Source organism: Hyla sarda, chromosome 7 (genome assembly GCF_029499605.1).
Source record: "Hyla sarda isolate aHylSar1 chromosome 7, aHylSar1.hap1, whole genome shotgun sequence".
Taxonomy (NCBI): domain Eukaryota; kingdom Metazoa; phylum Chordata; class Amphibia; order Anura; family Hylidae; genus Hyla; species Hyla sarda.
Window position 1 is genome coordinate 187,734,149 of NC_079195.1, and position 27,666 is coordinate 187,761,814.

At 50.2% G+C, this 27,666-nt stretch overlaps 1 protein-coding gene across 1 annotated transcript in view; it reads left to right on the forward strand.

Annotated features, from left to right (window-relative positions):
• SHCBP1L (SHC binding and spindle associated 1 like) overlaps positions 1–27,666 on the forward strand; it is a 232,243-nt gene that overhangs the window by 18,563 nt on the left and 186,014 nt on the right. Inside the window, exon 3 of the mRNA XM_056531886.1 lies at positions 16,690–16,898. Coding sequence (XP_056387861.1) covers positions 16,690–16,898 — 209 coding nt within the window. The remainder of the gene's footprint in view (positions 1–16,689; positions 16,899–27,666) is intronic.

Genomic DNA, 27,666 nt, shown 5'->3' on the forward strand with positions numbered 1-27,666 from the left:
TTAAAGGACATTTCATCTTGAGGTATCCATATTGTAATTAGGAAATCTAAAAATGAGCAGTTTGCTACGGTTATTCTGTTTTCTCTATCGGCTCCATTGGGGGACACAGACCATGGGCATATGCTGCTGTCTCTAGGAGGCTTGACACTATGGCAACAAGAAAATTTGGCTTCTCCCGGCGGGTATACCCTGCTGGGAGGAGCCGAATTTTCTTGTTGCCATAGGTAATCAGTTTTAGTTGCCATAGGTAATCAGGTTTAGCTTAGTGTTTAAGCATGTAGACACTGGTCTGGAGTTCTCCCCAGACCAGGTCTCACATTTTTTATTTTCCTATGTTAGGGAAGTGTTAGTTTTTTTTTTATTCCTTTTTCTTTCCTGTTTTCAGGTGGCGACTCAGGAACATATAGCGTTCACTGTTTCCCCATATGTCGGACATGGTGCACTCATTGGTTTCGGCCATAAGAGACGCCTTCCATCTAGAGGACCCAGGAACTTCGGACGTGGCTCCAGAAGTTTCCTTTCATTGTGCCCAAGCTCCAGGGCTGCCTCACCTCGTTCCCATTCACTGGGAGAACTTGTGGAGGAGATTTCTGGTTCGGCCTCCGACTCAGAGGACCGCAAGGATATGCCTGATGTGGTGTACTCATTGGTTTCGGAAAATAAGAGACACCTTCCAGCTAAAGGACCCAGGAACTTTGGACGTGGCTCCAGAAGTCTCCTTTCTTCATGCCCGACCGGCACCCAAGACTTTCAGCTCTCATGCTGAATTTTACACCCTTCTGGTATCTGCCTGGAGGCACCCTGACAAGAAGTTTCAGGAACCGAAGAAGGTTAAAGCGCGTTATCCCTTCGCCAAGGACCTCATTGCTCGGTCGACCTCCTCTCCAACTGTGGATCTGCCGGTCTCCCGCCTCTCTAATGCGCCTACCCGGCCGTTGGCTGATGCAGCTGCCTTCAAGGATCCAGCGGACATGAAGGTGGAGACAAAAGCAGGTTCTTCCTGCTTTTGCTTCGGCCTGGGTGTCAAGGGCCCTTTCAGTATGGTCTCCCATCTCCGCCAGAGTAGTCTTCAAGATCCCTCTGGAGGATTTATTTAATCTAGCTCTCCGATGCTCCGCAGCTGGAGATTTTCTGTGTTCTGCTTCCATGCACAGCCACTGTGCTGCCTTTGCCACAAGCTACCTGGTAGCCACCATCCCTCCATGTGGCTTAAAGCCTGGAATGTGGATGCCGCCTTCAGGAAGTGATGCGACGGATGGAAAAGAGTTCTTTATTACCTCTGGATAAGGCTCACAGAACCGCTTTCCGTCGTAAGTCCTCCTTCCGGTTCTGAGGACCTTTGGTACCAACAAAGGGTACCAACAAAGGGTCCAGCTGGGTGCCTTCACTGGATGAGGGCTCCCTCCTTCCGGACCTGTCCCTCCCGGAGGTCGGCTATCCGTTCCAGCCGTTTTGCGGCCCCATCAGGCACCCGTAGGCCTTCCTCGGTCTGAAGGGTCGCCCCCACCCGCCGACCTTTCTCGGGTGGTTGGTCTCCTCTTTCTCTTCTGGGATGCCTGGACCACGCACATTCAGGATTCCTGGGTCAGGGATGTGGTAGTCAACGGATACAGGATTGAACTTGCTTTCCTTCCATGGGATTGCCTTTTTTCTTTCCTGGACCCTCCGGTTCCCCTCTCTAGCGAAGGCAGTTCGGGGTGCGCTCCAGCTCCTTTTATATCCAGGGAGTAATTGTCCCGGTTGTTCATGGGGAATTTTTGTTCCTCGGTGGACATCAAGGATGCCTGCCTCCACATCTCATTGTTTCCCGGTCATCAGGGGTACCTCCGCTTTGCAGTTCCGGACGGTCATTTTCTATTGTGGCTCTCCATTTCGGTCTGACCACTTCTCCGCGGACCTTTAACAAAGTCCTGGTGCCTGTGATAGCCCTTTTACGGGAATTTTACGGTAAACAGTTGTTTCCGTGATTCCTTACTTGGACGACCTCCTGATCAGAGCTCCAGCCAGGGCCCAGATCCTGGAGAGTCTTCGTCTCAACCTCCAGACCTTGTCTCACTTTGGTTGGATGGTCAATCGGGACAAGTCCAACCGCTCTCCTGGGGCTCCAGTTCGACACGGCCTCTGCCCGCTTTCGACTCCGCCGACCAATCGGCTGACTCTCTTATCAAGAGTCCGATGACTTTGGCACCCTGCTCCAGTTTCCATTCGCTTTTGCATGGATGTCCTGAGTCGGTTAGCGGCGGCCGTGCCATTTGCCCAGTTTCATCACCAACCTCTTCACTGGTGATTCTCTTCCGGTGGGACAGGTCTCCATTGTCTCTCGACCGCAAGATCGTTCTCTCTCGACAGTCTTGTCGGTCCCTTCTATGGTGGCTTCGTTTCCCCCCTGTTTTTTTCAGGGGCTCTCCTTCCTGCCCCTCCCTGCCAGTCTGTTGGGCTGGGGAGGTGTTTTCAGGGACCGGCCAGTCTGGGGCCTTGGTCCTCCGAGAAGCCCTTTTCCCCTTCAAAATGTTGGGCCTAGGGCAATCCTTTCTTTCTTTGCTTGCTTCTTGGGAAATTCCCTTCTGGGCGGAACTCAGGTTTCCGGCCATCTCAGCTATCTTCATTCCGGGCGTCTCTGGGATGTGGTCTTCTCAGCCGGTCCTCAGTCATCCAAGGCGAGTGGTCCCCACATTCGGAGATGTTTGCAGGGACCTCTGCACGTCCCGCCACAACCGAAGTGTTCCCCTCTTTTGGTCGGGCTTTGTCCTACCTTATCTGTTTCCTCCCCTTCCTCTCTTTTCGAGGCCATGAGGAAACTCTCAGCAGAGGGCGTTTCTGCCATTCTCGTGGCCCAGCCTGGCCCTGGCGGGCGTGGTACGTCGTCATGGTCAGGCCCCTGAACGACTTAACGCTGCGCCTTCTCTATCGTCTAGACCTCTTATCTAAGGTCTTCTGTGCCACCCCTATTTACCGTCTCTGCTTTGGACGGCATGGCGTTTGAGACAGCGGTTCTGAGGACCTTTTGAGGTTTCTCTTCCCGAGTGGCTCGCACCATGCTGAGGGCACACAAGCCTTCCTCTGCAAGATTTACCACCATACCTGGCGGTCTTATTTTCGTTGGTGGGAAACTCAGCCTTTTTCCTGCGGTCATGGTTTTCCTTTCCCGACCCCTTTCCCTTTCCAGTCGGGGCTGGCCCAAGGGTTGACTTTCAGCTCCCTTAAGGGTCAAAGGTTCGGCCCTTTCCATTCTTTTTCAACATCCTCTGGCGTTCAATTGTCATATCCAAACCTGGTTCAGGGAGTGGCACAACCGCCGCTGCAAGACCATCCCGCTTTGCGGCAGGCTCTGGTGAAAACCAGTAGCAACTTAGAACCAGTCCACCGACACGATCCACGCCAATCCCTCTCTGGCACAGAGGATCCACCTCCAGCCAGCCGAATCGTGACAAGTTGTTTGGTTTGGAATTAAAGGTCTTAGGTAGCGGATTGGCTTTTTTCCTCTTTAATCTCAGTTTGGCTTTTTTCCTGTTAATAATGTCTTAATAGTTCACACAGGGGGCACTGATATAGGCAAGGTCCGCACATTGGACCTTCTACATGGGACAAAGCAAGATTTAGCAACAATGAAATGTCCTGCCCAATTTCTTGTTCATATTTTTCAAAATAGCCCCTTATTTAGTCTGGGCTTCTCCCAGGAGGCCTTCATTTTGACAACATTTGCCGGAGAATCAGTAGACACTAGGAAAAGTTCTTGCCTTTACTAAGTGGTCTGTCCTTTAGACCAGTGTTTTCCAAACTTGTTGGCTCAGGGCACCCCTAAGAAATTTTTCTTTTTGCGGGGTACCCTTTCCGAATTATTTTGGACATAAGACAAAAAAATGGCTAAAAAGAAGCAATACACAATACCTATATATCTGTTGAGAGAAAAGCAGTGCATCCAGCTCACCCTTTATGAGACCACCGGAGCGTGGATTCCTGTGTAGGACAACACCAGTGTGTCAATATGAAAAGAAAGAAGGAACACACAGAGGAACAGGTAGACGTAAGTGATGCGTTTCAAGTGCAGGTGCGCTCTTAGAGCTATGTTGGCTATGTAATTTACAGTGCTGTTATATGCATGGACTCACAGATGACGTTTTCTCTGATCTGATCTCTGTTCACTTTCCCTTTTCTAATCCAGTCAGACCATCATGATGATTTTTTTCCAGCCATAACTCTTCACCCCAGGACCTGCATCACAAACTTTTTTTCCAGCATCTTTTTTTTAGAAAACTTTTTTCAGCATCATGTTTCCCTTTTCCCCACAAAGTGCCTCCAGCTTCCAACACACACAATTCCTACAGCACCCCCAAACACATACAATACCTCCAGCCACCTTCACACACAAAATGAGGGGAATTTATCAAATGGCGCACATAACTGAATCACCACATAACTGCTCTTCTTTAATCTAATTATATGTCACAGAGAAGTGGCAGTAACAAATGTATCAAATGTCGCACAGACCAGGAATAGAAAAACTGAGCTATTTTCTATCAAAAACAGCTCCTTGTCTGTATCCAGGTTGGGTGTGGTTCTGCAACTCAGTTTCATTGAAGTGAATGGAGCCAAGTTGTAAAACCACACTCAACCTGGAGACAGACGTGAAGCTGTTTTTGAAAGAAATTAGTGGTGTTTTTCTGTTCCTGGATAACCCCTTTAATACATTGAGTTCTATAGGGCAGGGTTGACTTGCCCTGTGATAACTTGAAATCTGGCCTGTGCGACATTTCTGCAACATTCCAGAAATAGTTGCACCTGATAAATACTGACCACTGCACAAAGTACTCTTAATAAGAGCACTTCATGGTAATAGAGTTTAAACGTTCTAAATTAAGTGTTGCAGAAAGTGATGCACGGGCCAGCCTGCGACTTTTTATGCGACAAATTTATAGACGAAAAAAGCAGTCTAAATGGTTGGATAAGTCCCCTCAATATCTCCAGGCTCCTCTTCACACGCACAATACCTCCAGCCCCCACCACACACACAGACAATACCTCCAGCTCCCCCCCCACACACACACAATGCCTCCCGCCTCTCCCACACACACATACAATACCTCCAGCCTCACACACATAATGCCTCCAGCCTCCTCAAAATGCCTCGTGCCCTCCACACAACAATGCCTACAGCTTCCTCCCAAATGCCTCATGCCCCTGCACACACATTGCCTCCAGCTTCCCGTTCAATTGCCTGTAGGCTCTCCCACATACACACACAATGTCTCCAGCCTCCCACCAAATGCCTCATTCCTCCCCTCATACAGCCTCCAGCCACCCCCACACACAGTGCCTCCAGCCTCTTCCCAAATTCCTCCAACCTCTCCCACATGCACACACTATGTCTCCTGCTTCCCCCAAATGCCTCATGCCCCCCACACACAATGCCTCCAGCGTACGCCCTACACACACAATGCCTCCAGCCTACCCACTTTTGCCTTCAGTCTGACTCCCACCTCTATTGCTTCCAGACTTCCAGCCACCTTTATTGCCTCCAGACTTCCAGCCAGCCTACCACCAACCCACCATAAGTGTCTCCAGCCAACCACCCACCTACCTCTATTGCCTCCAGACTCCAACCCCTATTGCCTCTAGCCAACAAACCCACCCATGCCTGTTGTCTCCAGCCTGAAAGGTGGACCTGCGTTGGACCAAAGAGGTTGGTATCACTTAGGCTGCATTCACACTACTATGGCTGTAGGATCTGGCTGGGAAATTACAAAACCAGGAGCTCCCGTATCCCAGCTGGACTGGTGCCGAAACCCATTCATTTCAATGAGCCGCGTGGAGTCAGACAGTGACTCTTGTCGGCTCATTTTTGCCCCGTATCCGGTATTGTGACCGGAATCGAAACTATATGGTGGACCATTTATATGGATACACCTTAATAAAATGGGAATGGTTGGTGATATTAACTTCCTGTTTGTGGCACATTAGTATACTTTTCAAAATGGGTGGTGACCATGGCGGCCATTTTGAATCATTGTCAATGCAACCCTCTTCTCCCACTCTTCACACAATGATAGCAAAACCGCAGGAGAAATGCTAGCACAGGCTTCCCGTATCCGTAGTTTCAGGTGCTGCACATCTCGTATCTTCACAGCATAGACCATTGCCTTCAGATGACCCCAAAGAAAAAAGTATAAGGGGGTCAGATCGGGAGACCTTGGCGGCCATTCAACTGGCCCACGACGACCAATTCACTTTCCAGGAAACTATTCATCTAGGAATGCTTGGACCTGACAACCATAATGTGGTGGTGCACCATCTTGGAAAAACTCGGAACGTGCCAGCTTCAGTGCATAAAGAGGGAAACACATCATCATGTAGCAATTTCGCATATCCAGTGGCCTTGAGGTTTCCATTGATGAAGAATGGCCCCACTATCTTTGTACCCCATATACCACACCATCAATTTTTGTGTTCCAACAATCTTGGAGGGATCCATCCAATGTGGGTTAGTGTCAGACCAATAGCGGTGGTTTTGTTTGTTAACTTCACCATTCACATAAAAGTTTGCCTCATCACTGAACAAAATCTTCTGCATAAACTGAGGGTCCTGTTCCAATTTGTTTTGCCCATTCTGCAGCACCTGAAACTACGGATACTGGAAGCCTGTGCTAGCATTTCTCCTGCTGTGTTGCTATCAGTGTGTGAAGAGTGGGAGAAGAGGGGTTGCATTGACAATCCAACACAATGGGCAGCACATTGAACACATTTTATAAGTGGTCAGAAACTTGTAAATAACTCATGAAAGAATAAAGTTACGTTAAAACCAATCACATCATTGTTTTTCTTGTGAAATTCCCAATAAGTTTGATGTGTCACATGACCCTTTTCCTATTGAAAAAAACAAAAGTTGGATTCAAAATGTCCGACTTCAAAATGGCCACCATGGTCACCACCCGTCTTGATAAGTTTCCCCCCTCACATATACTAATGTGCCACAAACAGGAAATTAATATCACCAACCATTCCCATTTTATTAAGGTGTATCCATATAAATGGCCCACCCTGTAGTATACCACGGTTTTAGGTCACAAAACCAGATAGGGGGCAAAAATGAGCCAACCGGAGTCACTATCTTCGGTCAGCTCATTAAAGTGAATGAGAAGCTGCGCGGGATAGCGGAGTGCCCGGTTTTGAAATTACCCAGCCAGACCCAACAGCCGGAGGCTGCAAACGTAGTGTTAATGCAGCCTTAGATCATTTGTATTGAAACCTGGATAACCTTTTAAGGGAGTGTTCACACTAAGTAATTCAAGAGGAATTTACTCGAGTAATTCCTCTTGAATTCTCCGCTCAGAAATAATGAACATCTTTTTTCTTTATTGGCTCCATTGGGGGACACAGACCGTGGGTGTATGCTGCTGTCTCTAGGAGGCCTTCAGGCCCTGAGCTAATCAGTTTAAGCTTAGTGTCTGAAGGAGGTGGACATGGTCTGGAATTCTCCAGACCAGGTCTTCTGATTTTTTTGTTTTCCTAGTATAGGGACGTGTTAGTTTTTTTATTCCTTTTTCTTTTCTGTTTTCAGGTGCGGACTCAGGGACTCTGGTTTCCTGTTTCCCCATTGCGAGTAAGGGGGCACAGACATTGCGTATATGTGCAGTTCACCTCCCCTCGCCAACGGTCAGCGCCTGGGTTGGTACTAGGGATCGACCGATATAGTTTTTTTAGGGCCGATACCGATAATCGGTGGAGCTTAGGGCCCATAGCCGATAACTTATACCGATATTCCGGTATAAGTTATCGGCTATTTTTCCCCCCGCGACACCGCTGCAGATCATTGATTTAAAGCGGGCCCGGGGGTCCTGAGTCCTATCACTGCCACCGCTCCCCCCACCGCCGTACCCGCCGCACTGCTCCCCCCGACCCGCCGCACCGCGACCGACCCACCACACCGGGACCACCCCCCGACCCGCCGCCCCTGCACCGCCCCGGCCCCATTGCCTCGCCATCCCCGGTTTTGTAATTATCTGTTCCCGGGGTCCACCCTACATCTGGCTCCGGTGGCGTCCTCCTGAGCTGTCACTGTGCGCACTGACGGTGACGTCACGTCGCTCACGTCACTCGTCATTGCGCACAGCGTAATGCAGGACGCAGCAGGAGCAAGAAGTAGCGTGGACCCCGGGAACAGACAATTATAAAACCGGGGATGGGGGAGGCAATGGGGTCGGGGCGGGTCGGTGCGGCGGGTCGTGGGGCGGGACATTATCGGCAAGGTAATTGCCGTTACCGATAATGCCCAAAATCGTGATTATCGGCCGATTATATCGGCCATACCGATAATCGGTCGATCCCTAGTTGGTACCTCATGGGTCCGGGTCCCCCTATTTCCCTGCTCGCCTTGCTCGCGCATAGCAGCCAGGCGTGATGCAGGTAACTAAAGCTGACTGAAGACTTCACTGAAGACTCCATTAGGTAAGTTCTTCTGACTGAGGTAAGTACTTTCCTCCCTTTTCTCCTTAGATACGGACTTGCAACCTCTGGAGACCCCCTGTTTTTGGCCCACCTTTTCAGGTTATGGGGCTGGCTAATACAGGGGCTGGACTTTTAATTCTGGGGAACAGTGGCATCTCAGGGGGCATGTAATCCATGTTTTACATTGGGCACTTCACTGTATGTGTGTGTGTGTGTGTGTTTCTTGCGACTATGTCCGCAGCGCCTTATATGCGGCTGTCAGCCGCGGCGCTGGTACGGGCCGGGCGTTCTCAGCGCCTGCTTACTTTCACTTCTCCTTCAGCGCCTTATATGCGGCTGACAGCCGCGGCGCTGGTACGGGCCGGGCGCTCTCAGCGCCGGTTTACTTTCACTTTCTCCGGCAGTCTCTAATGTCGTATAGGCCACCAGCTCTATTTCCCCGAGCGCATATGCGGCTGACATGTGGGCTCGGGACAAGGAGCGGGCGCCATTACAGCTTCTTCTCGGCAGTCTATAGCTCCGCCCACAGGGCGTTCGGAGCTCTTCAGAGGTGCGAAGTAGCCTTCAATCAGCGCTGTGGACACGATTTTCAGTAAGGAGGGGCCAATTAGTTAGTGCCTCTGCTTCAGGCATGCCCCTCTCTCCCTATTGGCTGGCACTCTAGCTGTACGGAGCCTAGTTCTCCTCACTGCAGCTGCCTGCAGGGATGTGGAATTTCTATCGCCCGACGCCCGGGACTAGCAGTTTTGGGCGCCGTCCAGGTGAATTTGTCCGGCCCTTAGCCCGGCTTCGGGCAAGCAGGGCCGGACCTGACAAGTGCGGTGGCGATCTGCAATTTGTATGGAGCGGGATCCCGACTCCTGCCCGCTCCATACGCTGCAGCCTGTGTCCTCGGAAGCAGAGCAGGGGAGATGAGAAGCTGTGTATGTCTTCTCTCCCCCGCTCTGCAGACGTGCAGGGGGAGATGAGGGGGCGTGGCTTATTTCTCCCCGTGCAGACCTGCGTCCTCTGCCTTCACTCCCCGCACGTCTGCACGGGGAGATGCATGCGGCGCTCTGCAGTATGTATGGAGCGGGCTCGGGATTCCTGCCCGCTCCATACTCTGCAGCCCCTGGCTGTTTACAGTAGCCGGGGGCCGCCGCTAATAGCCAGCATGCGGCGATCGCCGTGGCTGGCTATTAACCCTTTAGATCGCCGCTGTCAAAGCTGACAGCGGCGTCTAAAGGGAGATGTGAATGCTCCCTGGTGGGCTAGTGGGGTGGATCGCCCCCCCCCCGCAGCGCGATCGCAGGGGGGGCGATCCACTATGGAGGTAGCCGGAGGACTTACCTCTGCTTCCTCCTGTCCCGGCTCTGTCATTGATAGAGCCTGGCTGGACCAGGCTCTATCAATGGATCACAGAGCACACAGATTAATAGAGTTCAATAGAACTCTATTAATCTGCCTGAGGAATCTAATGATTCCTCCTATAAATGTAATAAAGTGTAAAAAAATAAATAAAATAAAAAAGTTTTAATAAAAGTTTGAAAGACACACATTAACCCAGTGGTCTTCAAACTGTGCCCCTCCAGATGTTACAAAACTACAATTCCCAGCATGCCAGGACAGCCGTTGGCTGTCCGGGCATGCTGGGAGTTGTAGTTTTGCAACATCTGGAGGGCCACAGTTTGAAGACCGCTGCATTAACCCCTTCCATGTTAAAAGTTCAAATCACCCCCTTTTCCTATATAAAAACATGTAAACATAATAAAAATAAACATATTTGGTATCGCTTCGTGCGTAATTGTACAACCTATGAAAATATAACATTATGTATGCCGTACGGTAAATGTAAAAAAAATACCAAACCACAGATTTGCAATTTTTATAATATCCCAGAAAAAAAAGTTAAAAAGCGATTAAAAAGTCAGATCAATACCAAGATGGTACTGATACAAAAAACATATTATGGCGCAAAACATGAGCCTTCATACCGCCTGGTATGTGAAGAAAAAAAAATAAAGCTACAGGGGTTAAAAAATGGCAATTCAAAAATTTTGAAAAAGTCCAGAATTAGTAAAACATGACGTAAACGATACAAATCTGGTATTGCTGTAATCAGGCGCCTAAAGTATAAAACTAACATGTTACCTCAACCACAAGGTAAATGGCGCAGAAAAGAAAACCACCAAATCTGCTAAATTATCTTTTACTGTTTCAATTTCACTTCCCTTAATATATATATATATTTTTGGTTCGGAGAATATGTTATTGAAAAATTAAAAGGTGTCATTATAGTAGGTAGTTATGGCTATTATAGGGCGAGGAGGAAAAAACGAGAGTGTAAAAGCGAAAATTGGCCGGACAAGTGGATCGTCATGAGGGACAAGTAGATTTTGCTCCATTTTAGTCCCGTGGACAAGTAGTTTTTTATAAAATTTCCACACCCCTGTGCCTGGGTACACAGACTAGGGTGAGAAAGTTCCTGTCTCTTTTCTCATTATGTCCGTACCCAGAGCTGTTCCTCCCTCTATACAGAAACCTGGAACGTCAGTGACTTATTTTGTCTGTAAGCACTGTAATACCAAGATGCCTAGCTCTGCTGAGCCTACTTGCCCTGCCTGCTCCACTGCTCCCCCAGACCCCCTGGTACCCCCTGATGCCCTTTCAGTTCCGGTGGATTCAGCCCCTCCACCAGCCTGGGTTTCTTCCCTGACCAAGTATATGACTGACTTGACCCAAGTCTCCCGTTCAGTGGCTGAGGCCTCCCGGGAAGTGGTGTCTGCCTTGAAGGGGTCTTCCCTGCGCAGGGCCTCTGAAAGGGCCCGCTCCTCGTCTCCACATACTTCAATTCACACTCTCACAAGCGTACTAGGGGTGCCTCGTCTGACTCTTCCATTGAGTCTTCAGATAGACGTGGGCGTTTCCCTCGTGGGTCCCGCCCCCTGTCATCTGGGCACAAACGTTGCTCCTCCGGAGGACGTTCTCGGAGTTGCCGCTCTGCCATGCAAGAGCCGCGTACGCGGTCTGGGTCGCCCCCCTCCAGGACTGCCTCAACTCATTCACATTCTCCTGGTGAACTGGCAGACGAGGCTTCCGAGCCGGCATCTGCCTCAGAGGACCGCTCGGATTCAGTTGAAACGGTGAACTCATTGGTGACAGCCATAAGAGACACCTTTCACTTAGAGGACCCAGGATCTTCGGATGTCACTCCAGGAGTATCCTTTCATCGTTCTAAGCCAGCACCTCAAAAGTTCAGCTCTCAAGCTGACTTTGACGACATTCTGGAATCTGCATGGAAACATCCAGACAAGAGGTTCCCAGGAATCAAAACGATTCAAGAACGTTATCCATTTGACAAGGACCTTGTCACTAAGGTGGTTTCCCCTCCCTCTGTGGATCCACCAATCTCCCGGATCTCTAAGGCGACTACAATGCCACTGGCAGATGCCACTGCCTTCAAGGATTCCACGGACAAGAAGGTAGAATCCTTAGCGAAGTTTGCCTCTGAAGCAGCTGGCTCTTCTCTTCTTCCCATCTTCCCATCTTCGCTTCTGTCGGAGTGGTGCCAAAAGCTCCATCAGGATATCTTAGCAGGATCCCCCCCCAGAGGATCTATCTGCCCTGGCTCTCCAATGCTCTAAATCTTGGGACTTCCTGTGTGCAGCTTCCATGCAGTCAGCCCGTTGTTCTGCCTTTGCTGTGGGTCACCTAGCGGCTCTCCGCCGCTCTATGCGGTTTAAAGCTTGGAATGCGGATGCCGCTTCCAAAAGGGCTCTCACTGAGCTTCCTTTTACGGGTGGCCGTCTTTTTGGCAAGCGCCTTGATGAGATTATCTCTGAGGCGATGGGAGGTAAGAGTTCCTTGTTGCCTCAAAATAAGGCTTGCCCTACTTCCCAAAGGAAGTCCTCTTCCTTTCGGTCCTTTCGGACCTTTGGCTCCAGCAAAGGGTCCCAGCAGGCGCCTTCGCAGGACAAGAAGGCTCCCTCGTTCCGGGCGTGCCCGTCTTGGAAGTCGGACTCCAACCGGTCTGGCCGTTTTGCGCCCAAATCAGGCAACCGCAAATCCACTTCTACATGAAGTGAGGCCCCCGCGTTTTTTTCTCGGGTGGGAGGTCGTCTCTTACTTTTTCGAGACATCTGGACCTCACACACTCAGGACTCTTGGGTCATGGATGTGGTGTCCAACGGTTATCGAATCGAATTTGCCTCCTTTCCGAGGGGTCGATTTTTTCGATCCCGGGCCCCCCGGTCGCCTTCTCTGGCGAAGCAATTTCGAGAGGTTCTCCAGTCTCTGCTTCTCCAGGGGGTTATCGTTCCCGCTCCTCCAGGGGAACGGTTTCGGGGTTTCAATTCCAATCTTTTTGTGGTTCCCAAGGACGGTTCTGTGCGACCAATCATAGACCTCAAGCGTCTCATCCGTTATCTTCTCATCCGTCACTTCCGAATGGAATCTCTCTGTTCGGTGGTGGCGTCCCTGGAACAAGGTGGAGTTTCTTTAATCGGTGGACATCAAGGATGCCTACCTCCATGTGCCAATATTTCCAGGCCATCATCGGTACCTCCGCTTTGCGGTTCCGGAGGGGCATTTTCAATTCGTAGCCCTCCCCTTCGGTCTGGCCATGGCTCCTCGGGTCTTTACCAAGATCCTTGCGCCAGTGATGGGCCTGTTACGGTCGAGGGGAGTCTCGGTGATACCCTACCTGGACGACCTTCTCATCAAGGCTCCAACCAGAACCCAGACTCTGGAGAATGTGGACGTCACTCTCCACACTCTGGATCGCTTCGGGTGGATGGTCAACCGGGACAAGTCAGTCCTCTGTCCTACCCAGTCTCTAACCTTCATGGGACTTCGCTTCGACACGGCCTCTGCCCGAATTTGCCTCCCGCCGGACAAACGTCTGGCGCTTCTGTCGGGGTCCGCTCCCTTTGGACCTAGGTCTCAGTCCCCATCCACACTTGTATGGAAGTCCTGGGTCGGATGGTGGCAACTATGGAGGCCGTACCCTTTGCCCAGTTTCATTACCGCCCCCTTCAACTGGCGATTCTCTCTCGATGGGACAGGTCTCCTCTGTCCCTCGATCGACAGATTGTTCTCCCTCGCAGGGTCTGTCAGTCTCTGCTCTGGTGGCTCCGCTCCCCCCTTCTTCTCCAAGGGCGGTCATTTCTTCCCCTTCACTGGCAGGTAGTTACAACGGATGCCAGCCTGTCGGGCTGGGGCAGCGTGTTGAGGGTTTGACGGTTCAGGGACTCTGTTCTCCACGAGAGACCCTTCTTCTGATAAACATATTGAAATTACGGGCGATTCTTCTTTGTCTTCTTCATTGCGAGGGACTGTCCGCGTCCAGTCGGACAACGCCACGGCCGTGGCGTACATAAATCGACAAGGCGGCACTCGCAGCTCGGCAGCCATGGCCGAGGTGACCAAGATTGTCATCTGGGCGGAAAGCAAGTCCCGGGACCCTCAGGCTCTGCCGTGGGCACCCTAGTGATTCATTGGGCGGGGTTTGCCCTACCCTATCTGTTCCCTCCCCTTCCGCTCCTTCCCAGGGTTCTGAGGAAGCTCAAAACAGAGGGCGTCCCCACCATTCTGGTAGCTCCAGATTGGCCCCGAAGGTCATGGTACGCCGACGTAGTCAGGCTCCTGGACAACACTCCGCTGCGCCTTCCGCTCCGCCCGGACCTCCTCTCTCAGGGTCCTCTTTGCCACCCCAATTTACAGTCGCTGCATTGACGGTGTGGCGGTCTTATTTTCGTTGGTGTGAAGCTCAGGATTTATACCCTGTAACCTTCTCTGTTCCCCGTCTTCTCTCCTTTTTGCAGTCGGTTTGGAACTGGGGTTGTCTCTCAGTTCTCTTAAAGGTCAGGTTTCGGGCCCTTGCTATTCTGTTCCAGTGGCCCCTCGCTTCTAATTCTCATGTCCGGACCTTCCTTCAAGGAGTGGCGCATGCTGTTCCTCCTTATCGGTCACCCTCTCCCCCTTGGGACTTGAATTTGGTTCTGAGTGCCCTCCACGGTGAACCCTTTGAGCCCCTTAGAGAGGTGTCTCTCCGCCTCCTTTCTTGGAAAGTGGCGTTTCTTGTTGCTATCACCTCTATCCGGAGGGTGTCTGAATTGGCAGCTCTTTCCTGCCTTTCTCCGTTTCTGGTGATCCACCAGGACAAGGTTGTTTTCTGGCCAGATCCTTCCTTTTTGCCTAAGGTGGTTTCGGCCTTTCATCTCAATCCTGAGATGTCCTCCCGTCTTTTTGTCCTGCTCCTTCTCATCCTAAGGAGCGCTTACTACACAAGCTGGATGTAGTTTGCGCTGTTCGGTCTTATCTCTCCATCACTTCTTCGTTTCGTCAGTGTGATTCCTGCTTCCAAGGCCACCATTTCTCGGTGGATTCGGTCCGCCATTTTGGAAGCCTATCGCTGTAAGGGGAAAATTCCTCCTTTCAGGGTTGTGGCTCATTCTACCCGTTCTCTTGGGGCATCCTGGGCGCTCCAGAATAGAGCCTCGGCCTCGCAGATTTGCAAGGCGGCTACCTGGTCGTCTTTGCACACTTTCTCGAGGTTCTACCGAGTTCATACCTTTGCATCGGCTGATGCTAGTCTGGGTCGTAAAGTGTTGCAGGTGGCAGTGGTTTGGCTGTCTGCCTGAATACTTATCTGCCCACCCAAGGGACGGCTTTGGTACGTCCCACGGTCTGTGTCCCCCAATGGAGCCGATAGAGAAAAGGAGATTTTTGTTTACTTACCGTAAAACCTCTTTCTCGGAGAATCCATTGGGGGACACAGCTCCCGCCCTTTTTGGGGTTTCCTTTGGTTCTCTGTCCGAGGGTGTGTTCAGTTATGTTTTTTTCTTCTGGTTCTCGGACAGTTTTGGTTTTTTCTTTGACCTGTTGGTCTCCTCCTATTGCTCTGGAACTTAAACTGATTGATTAGCTCAGGGCCTGAAGGCGGGTTAATCCTGCTGGGAGGAGCTGACTTTTATTTATTACCATAGTGTCACACCTCCTAGAGACAGCAGCATACACCCACAGTCTGTGTCCCCCAATGGATTCTCCGAGAAAGAGATTTTACGGTAAGTAAACAAAAATCTCCTTTTTGCCATTGATTTAAAAAATTTTTTTCTCTGCACTGTTCACACTGCGTAAATTCTGCTCGCGGAATTCTGCCACGGAATTCCTTTCGCTAGAAGAAATAACATGTTCATTCTTCTTGCGGAATACGTGAGTAGAAATGCATTGAAGTCAATGGTAAAAAATGTTCAGCTCGAAATCGTTTGCGCAAAATTCGCACAAAATTTGTGTGGAAATTCTGTGCAAAAAAAAAAAGAAAACATAGATTCTAATTGGTGGTTGGTGTCCAGCGAAAAAAAAAAACAGATTCCTCCTATATTAGCGCGGAATTCAGCGTCAATTCCGCTTGAAAAAAACCCCAGAAATTCCGCTGTGGAATTTTTACGAGAGAATTCTTCTCCGATTCCTCAGTGTGAACATACCCTAAGGTTTCTTTCACACTGCCGTTGGTACACGGCAGTGTGACGGCCGTCGGGAGAGCCGGGCAGAATAGTGGGAGAAGAATTACTGCATGTGATGTCTTTTCTTCCGCTATTCATAACGGCGCCCGGTGGCCCCCATAATAATAAATAGTAGCCTCCAGGACCTGTTGTTTCCCGTTGCTCCCCGTCATGAGAATGGCCGTTAAAGTCAGAAAAAAAAGTGACTTTGACGGCCGTTCTCGACGTGGGGGGGGGGGGGGGGTCCTTAGCCAGCTATTTTTTCAATACTTGCTAATTTTAACAGTTACACCCTCAAAGCTCAATTGCAAAAACTCTCAAGTATAAAAAATAAATAAGTGAACAGTAGCTTTATTGCATATCGCAATGCAACTTCATTTTGTGTTTAGTAAATTTGGGCCATTGGCACTTTAAAACGCTATTTGTGCTCTATTGTTTTAAGTGGAAATACGTGCCAAGTTTATATTGTGATTTGTGGTATGTTTTTTGTACATGCATTCCAAATATGGTTGGAATAAGGGACATGTCGCCTATTCTGAGTGTATTCATTAGGAATGCACTTGGGTCCCAATAAAAATTCGGGAAACTGCCTGTGACACCTGATCACCTGATCATCGACGATTCCGGCAATCAGGACCACAGCAATTAGCTAATGGCCAGGGAGGTGTCATATGTAATTTCATAGTTTTTTTTTTTCCTAATTAAAAAAAAAAAAAAAAAACAACTAAAAGTTTAAATTTAATAGACACATATGTTTATTTTTTAGGTTACTTGGAATCCAGATGTATCTAATTATTTAATAGCTAGAATTCAGATAGCAGAACCATTTTCCTCCAATATTGCTAACATGCAAAGAGAGTTAGTTGATGATCTTTTGGAACAAATTGGTCACCGTGTGCCTCTGCTAGAGATCTACCCTACTGAAGGACAGGATGATGCAATGTGTGAAATTGCACAAGCCTTGGATATTGTGAGGTAAAGCTTTTTGCATACTATTTTTATTAACTATGTATACTAATGATAAATGACTGAAGTGTAAAGAATTTTATATAACTACAGTAAAAAAAGATGATTTCAAAAGCCACAAAAACTTGGTGCTTTATTTTTCTAGTTTCATCCCACAAATATTAGTTTATTCTTTTGCGATATGTTATATAGTAAACTGAAGGGTGCCATTAAAGGTTTTTGTGCAGGAAGGGAAAAGGTTTCTGCTAGAAAAGAGGCAAATTGGCCATGTTAGAAAATTTGCTTAACTCACATTGACTTTAATGGAAGTTGCGCAAATGGCGTAGCCCTGCAAAACTAATACTGTTAACATAACTTAGCTAGCATAACTAGCATTCTAGCATTATATTCCTGAAGTTAAGCCATTTGTGCACCTCTCATTAAAGGCAATGGAAGTTATGTCAATTGCCTGACACGCCCTTCTGGAATGTTTTCGGCGCCTGACCATCTCTCAGATCAAGGTGCATGTTGTGGATGTACGACCATGTCTGTTTTTTTTCTCTATTTGAATTAACATTGTGTTTTCTATCTCCCACCCCCCCCCCTCCCCCCCCCCCTTTTTTTTTTTTTTTTTTTAAATAAATCTTGGTTAGCACTCTCCTCCTCCCCTCAGGCCAGTCCTAAAGTGGCAGGATGCTGCATAGGGCACTATTCTTTCTGGCAGCCTCCCAGTCTCTGACTGGGAGCACATGGTAAGTGAACTTTTACACCTGTTCATACTGATGCGGTGCTATACGGCACCCATTGCTGCTGCGGCGCTGTGTAAGTGAACTTTTACACCTGTTCATGTTGGTGCGGTGCTGTGTGGCATCCATTAACCTGTATTTGCTATATTGCTGCTGTCCGTTGCTGCCGCGGCGCTGTGTCTGTGGGGAGGCATGGCCCAGGGACTGGTTTGAGTGGCATTGGGGCTGCTCTGCCTATGGGCATTGGTTTTGCGGCGGTGGTGGTCACTTCTCAGTGCTGTGCCATTTTATGCTAGGGGTGTTAGGGACCCGCTACTTACAGGTAGCCGTGACGTGGCTAGCGGGCTTACACTTCATGATCATAAAGTACGCTAATGACCTGTTAGTTTAATAAATGTTGCTGAGAAGCCTTAGATCAAGGTGCATGTTGTGTATGTGCGACCATGTCTGTCTTTTTTTCTTTATTGAATTCACATCGAAAATTTGCATAACTCACATTGACTTTAATGGAAGTTGGGCAAATGGCGTAGCCCCGCAAGACTAATACTGTTAACATAACTTCTAGTGTTACATAAACAGTGTAGCTCCTGAAGCTAAACCATTTGTGCACCTCTCATAAAAGGCAATGGAAGTTATGTCAATTGCCTAACATGCCCTTCTCAACTGTTTTTGGAGCCCGACCATCTCTGCTGGCTGGAAACAGGAATTTGGATGGTTTTGCAATCATCTTTTCCCTTTGTGGCAAATCATTGACTTCAATCGGTAGGAAAATACCTAGCAAAATACGGCACTTGTGACCCTACCCTAACAGTGTATTCACACTTACAGTATCCCGCGCAGATTTCAGTATAAACTAAATGACTGAATACGGCTTCAAATCCTGTGCATTAAATCTGCGCAGGTTACTGTACATGTGAGTACACCCTTAAAAGGAAATATAAAAATGAGAGAGAAGCAGGCACAATCAGTGGCCGAGACAGGACCTTCCCACTCAGTCAATCAATGGCTGAGAAGGGACCTGTCTATTCAGCTGCTTGGCTAAGATGGGATCTGCTAACTTAGCCAGTCAGTGGCCAAGACAGGGCACTTCTGTGGCCATTGATTGGCTGTGCGCTGGAATTATGAAGAGACGCATGCCTTCTAAGGCTAGGATTCCACTTGTTTTTTTTTTTGCTGCGTTTTTTGGGATTAAAAAAACGCCTGAAAAAACGCTAGTGCAATGTCATGGGTCAGTTTTTTTTTCTTGCGTTTTTTCATTTGTGTGGAAATTGCATCTTGGCAGTTTTTTTTTGGTACCCAAAATTTGTTGGGTACCAAAAGAAAAAGTAAAAAAAAAAAAAAGCAGCAGTGATGGAAAAAAATGTATTAAACAAAATGTTAATATTATGTAACAAAATTTGTATAATTTTTTTAATAAAGTGTGTGTGTTTCACTTTTTTTTCTCTATTTTCTTTTTAATTTTTTTTAGGTAGTACTACTACTCCCAGCATGGAACACACTGTTCCATGATGGGAGTAGTAGTACCTGTACCATAGACATATCGCTCCGGGTGTCAGTCCTGACACCCGCTGCAACTGTCCATAATCTAGCAGAGATGCGGCTCTATACAGCGCTCACATCTCTGCTCTGTACTCCGGCCAGTGATGTGAATAGAACATCACTCATTCATATTTTCCGCCCAGAGCTGTGATTGGCCGGATAGTAGCAGCCAATCACAGCCCTGAGGGAAATATGAATGAGTCAGTGGCCGGAGTACAGAGCAGAGATGCGAGCGCTTTATACAGCCGCTCTGCATCTCTGCTATAGATAGGAAGATTGCAGCGGATGCCAGTAGTGATACCCGCTGTGATTTAACTGCAGGTACTACAACTCCCAACATGGAGTACACTCTGCTCCATGCTGGGTGCTGTAGTATGTGCATTAATAGACAGATCGCAGCGAGTGTAACTTCTGACACCCGCTGCGTACTGTCTATTAATGCAGGTACTACAGCTCCCAGCATGAAGCAGAGTGTACTCCATGTTGGGAGTAGTAGTACCTGTAGTTAAGGAAAGATCACAGCGAATGTCACTACTGACACCCGCTGTGATCCTCCTGTATAATGTATAGATGCGGCCACTCTTCTATGGTCCCCTGCACGGCCGTATATATACACATATTCATATATCCCACAGAGAGCTGTGATTGGCTGGAACCATCTGGCCAATCACAGCTCTCTGCGGGAATTATGAATAGTTGTATGTATACAGTGGTCCCTCAACATACGATGGTAATTCGTTCCAAACGACCCATCGTTTGTCAAATCCATCGTATGTTGAGGGATCCGTGCAATATACTCACCTGTCCCCGCCGCTCCGGACCGCGTCCTCACCGCTCCCGATGCTGTCCCAGGGGCTCCCGATGCTGTCCCGCTGCTCCGGTGTCTTCTTCGGGATCCTCTGGCTTCTTCCGCATCTCCTGCAGGGTCCGGGCCTCGCTTTCTGGTGACGTTATTACGCTGCTGCGCCGGCACAGCGTGCGTAGTGACGTAATAACGACGCCGGAAAGCGAGGCCCGGACCCTGGAGAAGATACAGAAGATGCCGGAGGATCGCGAAGTTGACCCGGAGCAGCGGGGATAGGTAAGCGAACCTGTCCGGGATGCTTAAACTGCTATCCGACAACAGTTTAAGCATTTTGCGCTGTCGGATAGCAGTTAATGTGATGGCCCCGACATATAAAAGCATCGTATGTCGATGCTGACTTCGACATGCGAAGGCCTCTGAGAGGCCATCGTATGTCGATTTTATCATATGTCGGGGCCATCGCATGTCGGGGGGGGGGTTACTGTACGTCACTGCAGGGGACCATAGAAGAGCGGCTGGCCGCATCTATACATTATATAGGACGATCGCAATGGGCGATCTGTCAATTAGTACATGTACTACTACTCCCATCATGGAACAGTGTGTTCCATGCTGTGAGTACTAGTACTACCTAAAAAATTGTAAAAAAATAAAGAAAAAAAGTGAAAAACAGACACTACATTTTTATTATTGTCCTCTACATGTTTAGGTCCCCGCCCACCCACATAAATTGATCCCTGTTTGAAAAGTAATAAAAATTTTGTTATAAAAAAAGATACATTTCGTTAGATACAATTTTTTTCCTTCACTGCTTTTTTTTTTTTTAATGGTACCCTACGAAATTTTATTAAAAAAAGGTATCTCCATCATTTTTTGGGATCGCTAAAAAAAGAATAAAAACCGCCTGAAAAAACGCCAGTTATAACCCACATATCGTTTTTTAAGTGGCTCAACATGCTGCGATTACCAACGATCTGAAAAACGCCAAAAAAGAGTGAAAAAACGCCAAAAGGATTTAAAAAAAACAAAGTGAAAAACGCCAAGTGGAATAAGAATTTAGTGACTTCTCATTGATTTACAGCTAACATTTGGCCGCAGCGTTTTTTGGCCGAAAATTCCCCCCCAAAAAAACAAAGTGGCGTTTTCTCATTCAGCTCCATTGGGGGACACAGGAACCGTGGGTATATCTTGCTGCCACTAGGAGGCTGACACTAGGCATACAAAAAGAAGTCTGCCCCTCCCAGCAGGGTATACCCCACCTACTGCCTTAGAGACACTCAGTTTTAGCTTAGTGTCATAGGAGGCAACACGGGCCTGGATTGCTCCAGGCCTGGTCTATTTGTTATTTTTTAGTGTTAGTGTTTAGTACCAGCATCAGGTCTGTACCTTGGGCCCGGGTCGCCTATTGCCTCTGCTCGCCCCGCTTAAAGAAGCCTGGCATGATGCAGCAGGCTTAGTCTGGTGAAGACTTCTGGGGAGAACTTCTAAGGAGGTAAGTATGCCTCCATAGCAGGTGAGTATGCTCCTACACCCCTCACCCCTCTATCTTCCTATGGCTCCTCAAGGGTTAAGGGGGATACCTTTATATTACTTGGGGGGCCCCCTTATTGTTATGGGGTGGGGGCATTCTGGGACTTGGGACTAATTTGGGGGCTCTGACCGCATGGGTTATAGTATTCCCACACATGGTGGGGCAGCTACCTTCCTCCGGACGGCATTGGGGCCGTCCGGTCCGGTTATTCTCCCCGGCAGCGGTTCCCATGGTGGGAACGGCTGCCGGCCTCACAACCTTCGGGGCGGCGTATTCGGCCGGGAGCCAGGCCGCTACTCTAGCCCGCGGCTTTGGCCTGGTCCCAGCCGAGTGTAGCTCCGCCCCGCGGCTGGCCTCTATTATTATCTCGGTGGCCGTCCCCTCGGAGGGTGACGACTGCCTGCTTCACTGTCGGGGCGACGTTTCGGCCGTGAACCAGGCTGCTACTCTAGCCCGCGGCTTCGGCCTGGTCCCGGCCGTGTGTAACTCCGCCCTGCGGGCGGTCTGGGCTATTTTCGCTCCGGCAGCCGTCCCCGAAGAGGGAGACAGCTGCCAGCTTCACTGTCTTCGGGGCGGCATTCGGCCGGGAGCCAGGCCGCTAATTTAGTCCGCGGCTTGGGCCTGGTCCCGGCCGAGTGTAGCTCCGCCCCCCTTTTCCGCGCTCTCTGAGCGCCCAATCTCTGCGGCGCTGACAGGCGGCAGCGCGGGCACATCAGCCTCTCCTATGCCAGCACGCGCGGTAACTCCTCCCCTCGAGATGACATGACACCGCTCCGGGTCCGGCACTGCTTCTTCACAGACGCTGCTGCACTCTGCTCCTGTGGGTCTCCCTTCTCAGCCTGCATCTTCTACATCTCTGCTATCCAGCCACCGTCCTGTATTCTGAAGCTGCAGGGACGTCAGTCAGGAACCTGGGTGAGCTAGTTCCAGTTCTTCTGTCTCTAGTTGGCTGTACTTGGAAATGTCTGCCCCCAGCATTGAACCTTCCCTCAGACAGGTGGCCCCTGCTTTGGTCACTTACTATGCCTGTACAGGGTGTAGGGTTACATTTTTGGGAGGTTCGGCTGTACCCACTTGTCCTGCCTGCTCTTCCTCATGCCCTACTACCCTTCCCAAGATGCTCCCTCGGTGTCTGTGGCCCCTGAACCGGCCCCGGTTTGAGTGTCTTCCCTCTCCCAGACTATCTCAGACTTGATGCAGGTTTCCAAGGAGGTGGCTACAGCCTTAAGGCAGTCTTCCCGACGTCCCCCTCGGGAAGCAAGTTCAGCGTCTTCGGACCGTCGACGCTCCCACAGACGTCCATGTTTTTTTTAATCCTGACTCATCTCCTGAAAACAGGCGCGCTCGCGCTCCAGTCCCCCGCTCCTAGGCAGCGTTCCCGGTCACGCGGCCGCTCTCCTGGGGCCGTTCCCCGAACCGCCATTCTAGATCCCGGTCGCCTAGATCGGGAGCCTCCACTAACCGTTCCCGATCTCCGGGTGAATTGGCGGACTCAGACCCTCATTCGGATTCTGAAGCGCTGTCTTCCATGTCCGACTTGGTAGACGGCTTGGTGTCTGCAGTCAGGGACACCTTCCATCTACAGGACCCTGGACCTTCGGACCCTGCTCCTGAGGTTTCCTTTGCCCGTACTACTCGTTCTCCTAAGTTTTTCCATCCCCATAAGGAGTTAGATGTACTTTTGGAGACTGCCTGGAAGCTTCCGGAGAAGCACTTCCAAGGCACTAAACGGTTGAAGACTTTGTGTCCATTCCCTCAGGACCTTATCTCTAAATGGACTGTTCCACCATCTGTGTACCCCCCAGTCTCCCGTTTTTCAAAATCCACCACTCTACTGTTGGCGGATGCCCCTTCCTTTAAGGATCCCACGGACAAGCGGGTCGAGAATTTGGCCAAATACGCATTTGAAGCGGTGGGATCCTCCCTGCTCCCGGCCTTCTCTTCCACCTGGGTCGCGAAGGCCTTAGCGGTGTGGGCTTCTCAACTTCATCAACGTCTGTTGTCCGGGGCCTCCCCAGATGATCTGGCTGAGATTGCTCGTCAGGTGTCAGACGCAGGCGAATATTTATGCCAGGTTTCGTTGGAGTCTGCTCGCTGTGCGGCTGTCGCGTCTGGCAACCTAGTCGCCATTGTCGTTCCATGTGGCTCAAAGCTTGGAACGCCGATTCTGCTTCCAAGAAATCCCTGACGGCAATGGCCTTTACTGGCGGTCGCCTTTTTGGGAAACGGCTAGACGACATCATCTCTGAGGCTACGGGCGGTAAAAGTTCTTTGCTTCCTCAGAACAAGGCTCGCCGCACTGCGGCTCGTGGGGGTTTTCGTAAGTCAACCTCCTTTTGGTCCTTTCGCTCCCTGGGTCAGGGGCACCGGGAAAAATCGAGCCCCTGGCAGGGTAGGCAGGGTACGTCCTTCAAACTTCGCTCCTCCTGGAAACAGGATAATCGTTCCAACCGATTTCCCGCTAAATCAGGAACCCGCAATCCTGCCTCGACCTGATGGGGCGCCTCCACCTGGGACTCCGTCTCGGGTGCACGGTCGCTTACTTCTTTTTCGGGAACGTCTGGTTGGCACAAGTCCAGGACTCTTGGGTTCGGGACGTCATCTCCGACGGTTACCGAATCGAGTTCGCTTCTTTTCCCCGGGATTGTTTTTTTCGGTCCCGGCCTCCTCGTTCACCTACTCTGGCCGCAGGTTTTTATTCTGCCATTCGCACTCTGCTGCAACAGGGTGTCATTGTGCCCGTTCCATCTCAGGACCGTTTCAAGGGTTTCTATTCAAACCTCTTTGTTGTGCCCAAAAAGGAGGATTCAGTCCGTCCGATTTTGGACCTGAAACTCCTCAACCAACATCTTCGCCTTTGCCACTTCCGTATGGAGTCACTACGGTCGATCGTGGCATCCATGGATCAGGGCGAATTCCTGTCTTCAGAGGACATTCGGGATGCGTATCTACACACCCCGATTTTGCCTCCTCATCAACGTTTTCTCTGCTTTGCCGTTCCGCAGGGTCACTTTCAATTTGTGGCTCTGCCCTTCGGCCTGGCCACAGCCCCCCGGGTTTTTACCAAGGTCTTGGCGGCTGTCATGGCCATTCTCAGGTCCAGGGGGGTTTCTGTCCTTCCTTATCTGGACGACCTGCTTATCAAGGCCCTGTCCCGGATCCAGAACAAGGAGAGTCTCCACATCACCCTGCTGACCCTAACCAGCTTCGGGTGGCTGATCAACGAGGAGAAATCCAACCTTTCTCCCTCCCGGTCTCTGGTCTTTCTGGGCCTCCGGTTCGACACCGGGAGTGCCCGCATCCTCCTCCCTCCGGACAAGCGGAGTGCTCTGCTGTCCAGTGTTCGTCACTTGAGACGCCCGCATCCAGTGTCCATTCGTGCCTGCATGGCGGTGTTGGGCAGAATGGTGGCGGCCATGACGGCGGTTCCGTTTGCTCAGTTCCGTTGCCGTCCACTTCAGTGGGCCATTCTGTCCCTTTGGGACGGATCCCCCCTGTTCTTGGACCACTGGATCCGTCTACCCACCTCGGCTCGCCAGTCTCTTCTTTGGTGGCTCCACTCTCCCCTCCTTCAGAGCGGCCACTCATTTCTACCGTTGGACTGGCTGGTTCTTACGATGGATGCGAGCCTCCTCGGTTGGGGGGGTGTTCTCCTGGACCGGACGGTCCAGGGCCGGTGGTCACCTCGGGAAGCCAGGCTTCCTATCAATGTCCTGGAGATCCGGACGATTTTTCTTTGTCTCCGACACTGGGAGTCTCTTCTTCGGGGTCGCCCAGTTCGCATTCAGTCGGACCGCCAAGGGGGCACTCGCAGCAGTGCCGCCATGTCCGAGGTGTCCAAGATCTTGACCTGGGCGTAACACATGGTTCCCTCCATATCAGCGATCCACATTCCGGGGGTGGAAAATTGGGATGCGGACTTTCTAAGTCGCTCCTCTCCCGATCCCGGGGAGTGGCCCCATCACCCGAAGGTGTTCGAGTCCATTTGCCGTCTTTGAGGGGATCCGGACGTGGACCTCTTGGCGTCCCACTTAAACCGGCAGGTTCCAAGCTTTGTGGCAAAGTCCAGAGATCCTCTGGCGCTGGCCGCAGACGCCCTCGTCATTCCCTGGTCTCGGTTCACTCTCCCGTACCTGTTTCCGCCAATTCCCCTCCTTTCCTGAGTGCTCAGGAAACTCAAGGCGGAAGACGTATCGGCATTCCTAGTGGCTCCGGATTGGCCCCGCCGATCTTGGTACGCCGACGTGGTTCGGCTCGTGGCGGACGTTCCCTTTCGACTGCCAGATCGCATCGATCTTCTGTCTCAGGGTCCTCTTTGCCACCCCAATTCACAGCCGCTGCGTTTGATGGCGTGGCGGTTGAAACCGCGGTATTGAACACTCGCGGTTTCTCATCTGGGGTTATTCGCACCATGCTCAGGGCGCGTAACCCATCCTCGGCTAGGATATACCATATGACTTGGCGGGCTTATTTTCGGTGGTGTGAGGCCCGCTCTCTTTCCCTGGTTCATTTTTCTCTGCCGAACCTTCTGGCGTTTCTGCAGTCGGGTCTTGAGACGCACCTGGCTCTTAGTTCTCTCAAGGGTCTGGTGTTGGCGCTGTCTATTCTTTTTCAGCGGCCTCTAGCTTCTGACTCATCGGTCCACACCTTCCTCCAAGGAGTAGCTCATGAGATTCCTCCCTACAGGTCTCCTACTCCCCCTTGGGACTTGAATTTGGTCCTGAGTGCCTTGCAATCCGTTCCGTTCGAGCCTATCCGCGACATTTCTCTTCGTTTCCTTTCTTGGAAGGTCGCCTTTTTGGTAGCTGTGACCTCGATCCGTCGGGTATCGGAATTGGCAGCTCTTTCTTGCCAACCTCCCTTCCTGATTCTTCATCAAGACAAGGCGGTACTTCGGCCTGTTCCTTCTTTTCAACTAAAGGTGGTTTCGTTCTTTCATCTGAACGAGGATATCGTTTTTCCTTCCTTCTGCCCTGCTCCGTCTCATCCTAAGGAGCGTTCTCTCCACAATCTGGATGTGGCCCGAGCCTTACGAGTTTACCTCAAGGCCAACTCTTCTTTCCTACGGTTAGAGTTGCTGTTTGTCCTTCCGGAGGGCCGACGCAAAGGTTTGCCGGCTTCTAAGGCCACCATTTCTGAAGCATATCGCTCCTAGGGGAAGGATCCTCCCTTCCGGGTTACGGCTCACTCCACTCGCTCTGTTGGGGGCCTCTTGGGCGGTCTTTAACAGGGCTTCGGCCCTACAGGTGTGTAAGGCGGCCACTTGGTCTTCGGTGCACACGTTCACCAAGTTTTACCAAGTGCACACTTCTGCATCTGCCGACGCCTCTTTCGGGCGTAAGGTTTTGCAGGCAGCGGTGGCTCTGCCGTCCGCTTGATTCTGGGTTACATAGTTCCCACCCCGGGGACTGCTTTGGTATGTTCCACGGTTCCTGTGTCCCCCAATGGAGCTGAATGAGAAAAGGAGATTTTTTACACTTACCGTAAAATCTTTTTCTCAGAAGCTCCATTGGGGGACACCGCTCCCACCCTGTGTTTTTAGTTGTGGTCTGAGAGTTGATCGCCTGTCAGTCTGTTGGTTCGTTGTTTTGACTGGGCTCCCTCCGAACTCTGTATTTTTTTTTTTTCTGGTTCCTCCTTTTGCTTTGGGACTAAAACTGAGTGTCTCTAAGGCAGTAGGTGGGGTATACCCTGCTGGGAGGGGCAGACTTCTTTTTGTATGCCTAGTGTCAGCCTCCTAGTGGCAGCAAGATATACCCAAGGTTACTGTGTCCCCCAATGGAGCTTCTGAGAAAAAGATTTTACGGTAAGTGTAAAAAATCTCTTTTCTTGGCGTTTTTCCCCCCCAAAAAACAAAGTGGAATTCCAGCCTAATAAATTCAGGTGCATCTTTGTGTCTCACTTGTGTGCAGCCATTAGTTTTAGTAAAGCTGGACCTGCCTTTTTTCAGTAAGCCCCACCCACTTTTTGGGCACAAATTACCTGAAAGCACAAGTAAATTTTAAGAAATCTTAATATTGAATAATTGCAATATTTTAGTAGTAGCATTTTGGTTTGGGATGTTCTGTATTCTTCATGGCGTTTGTATTCTTTAGTGTGGTGTTTTTTTCTAGCATTTTACCCAGGGGCTTCTCCATAGGAATGGCAGGAAAAATGCATGTACTAAATAAAAGTAAA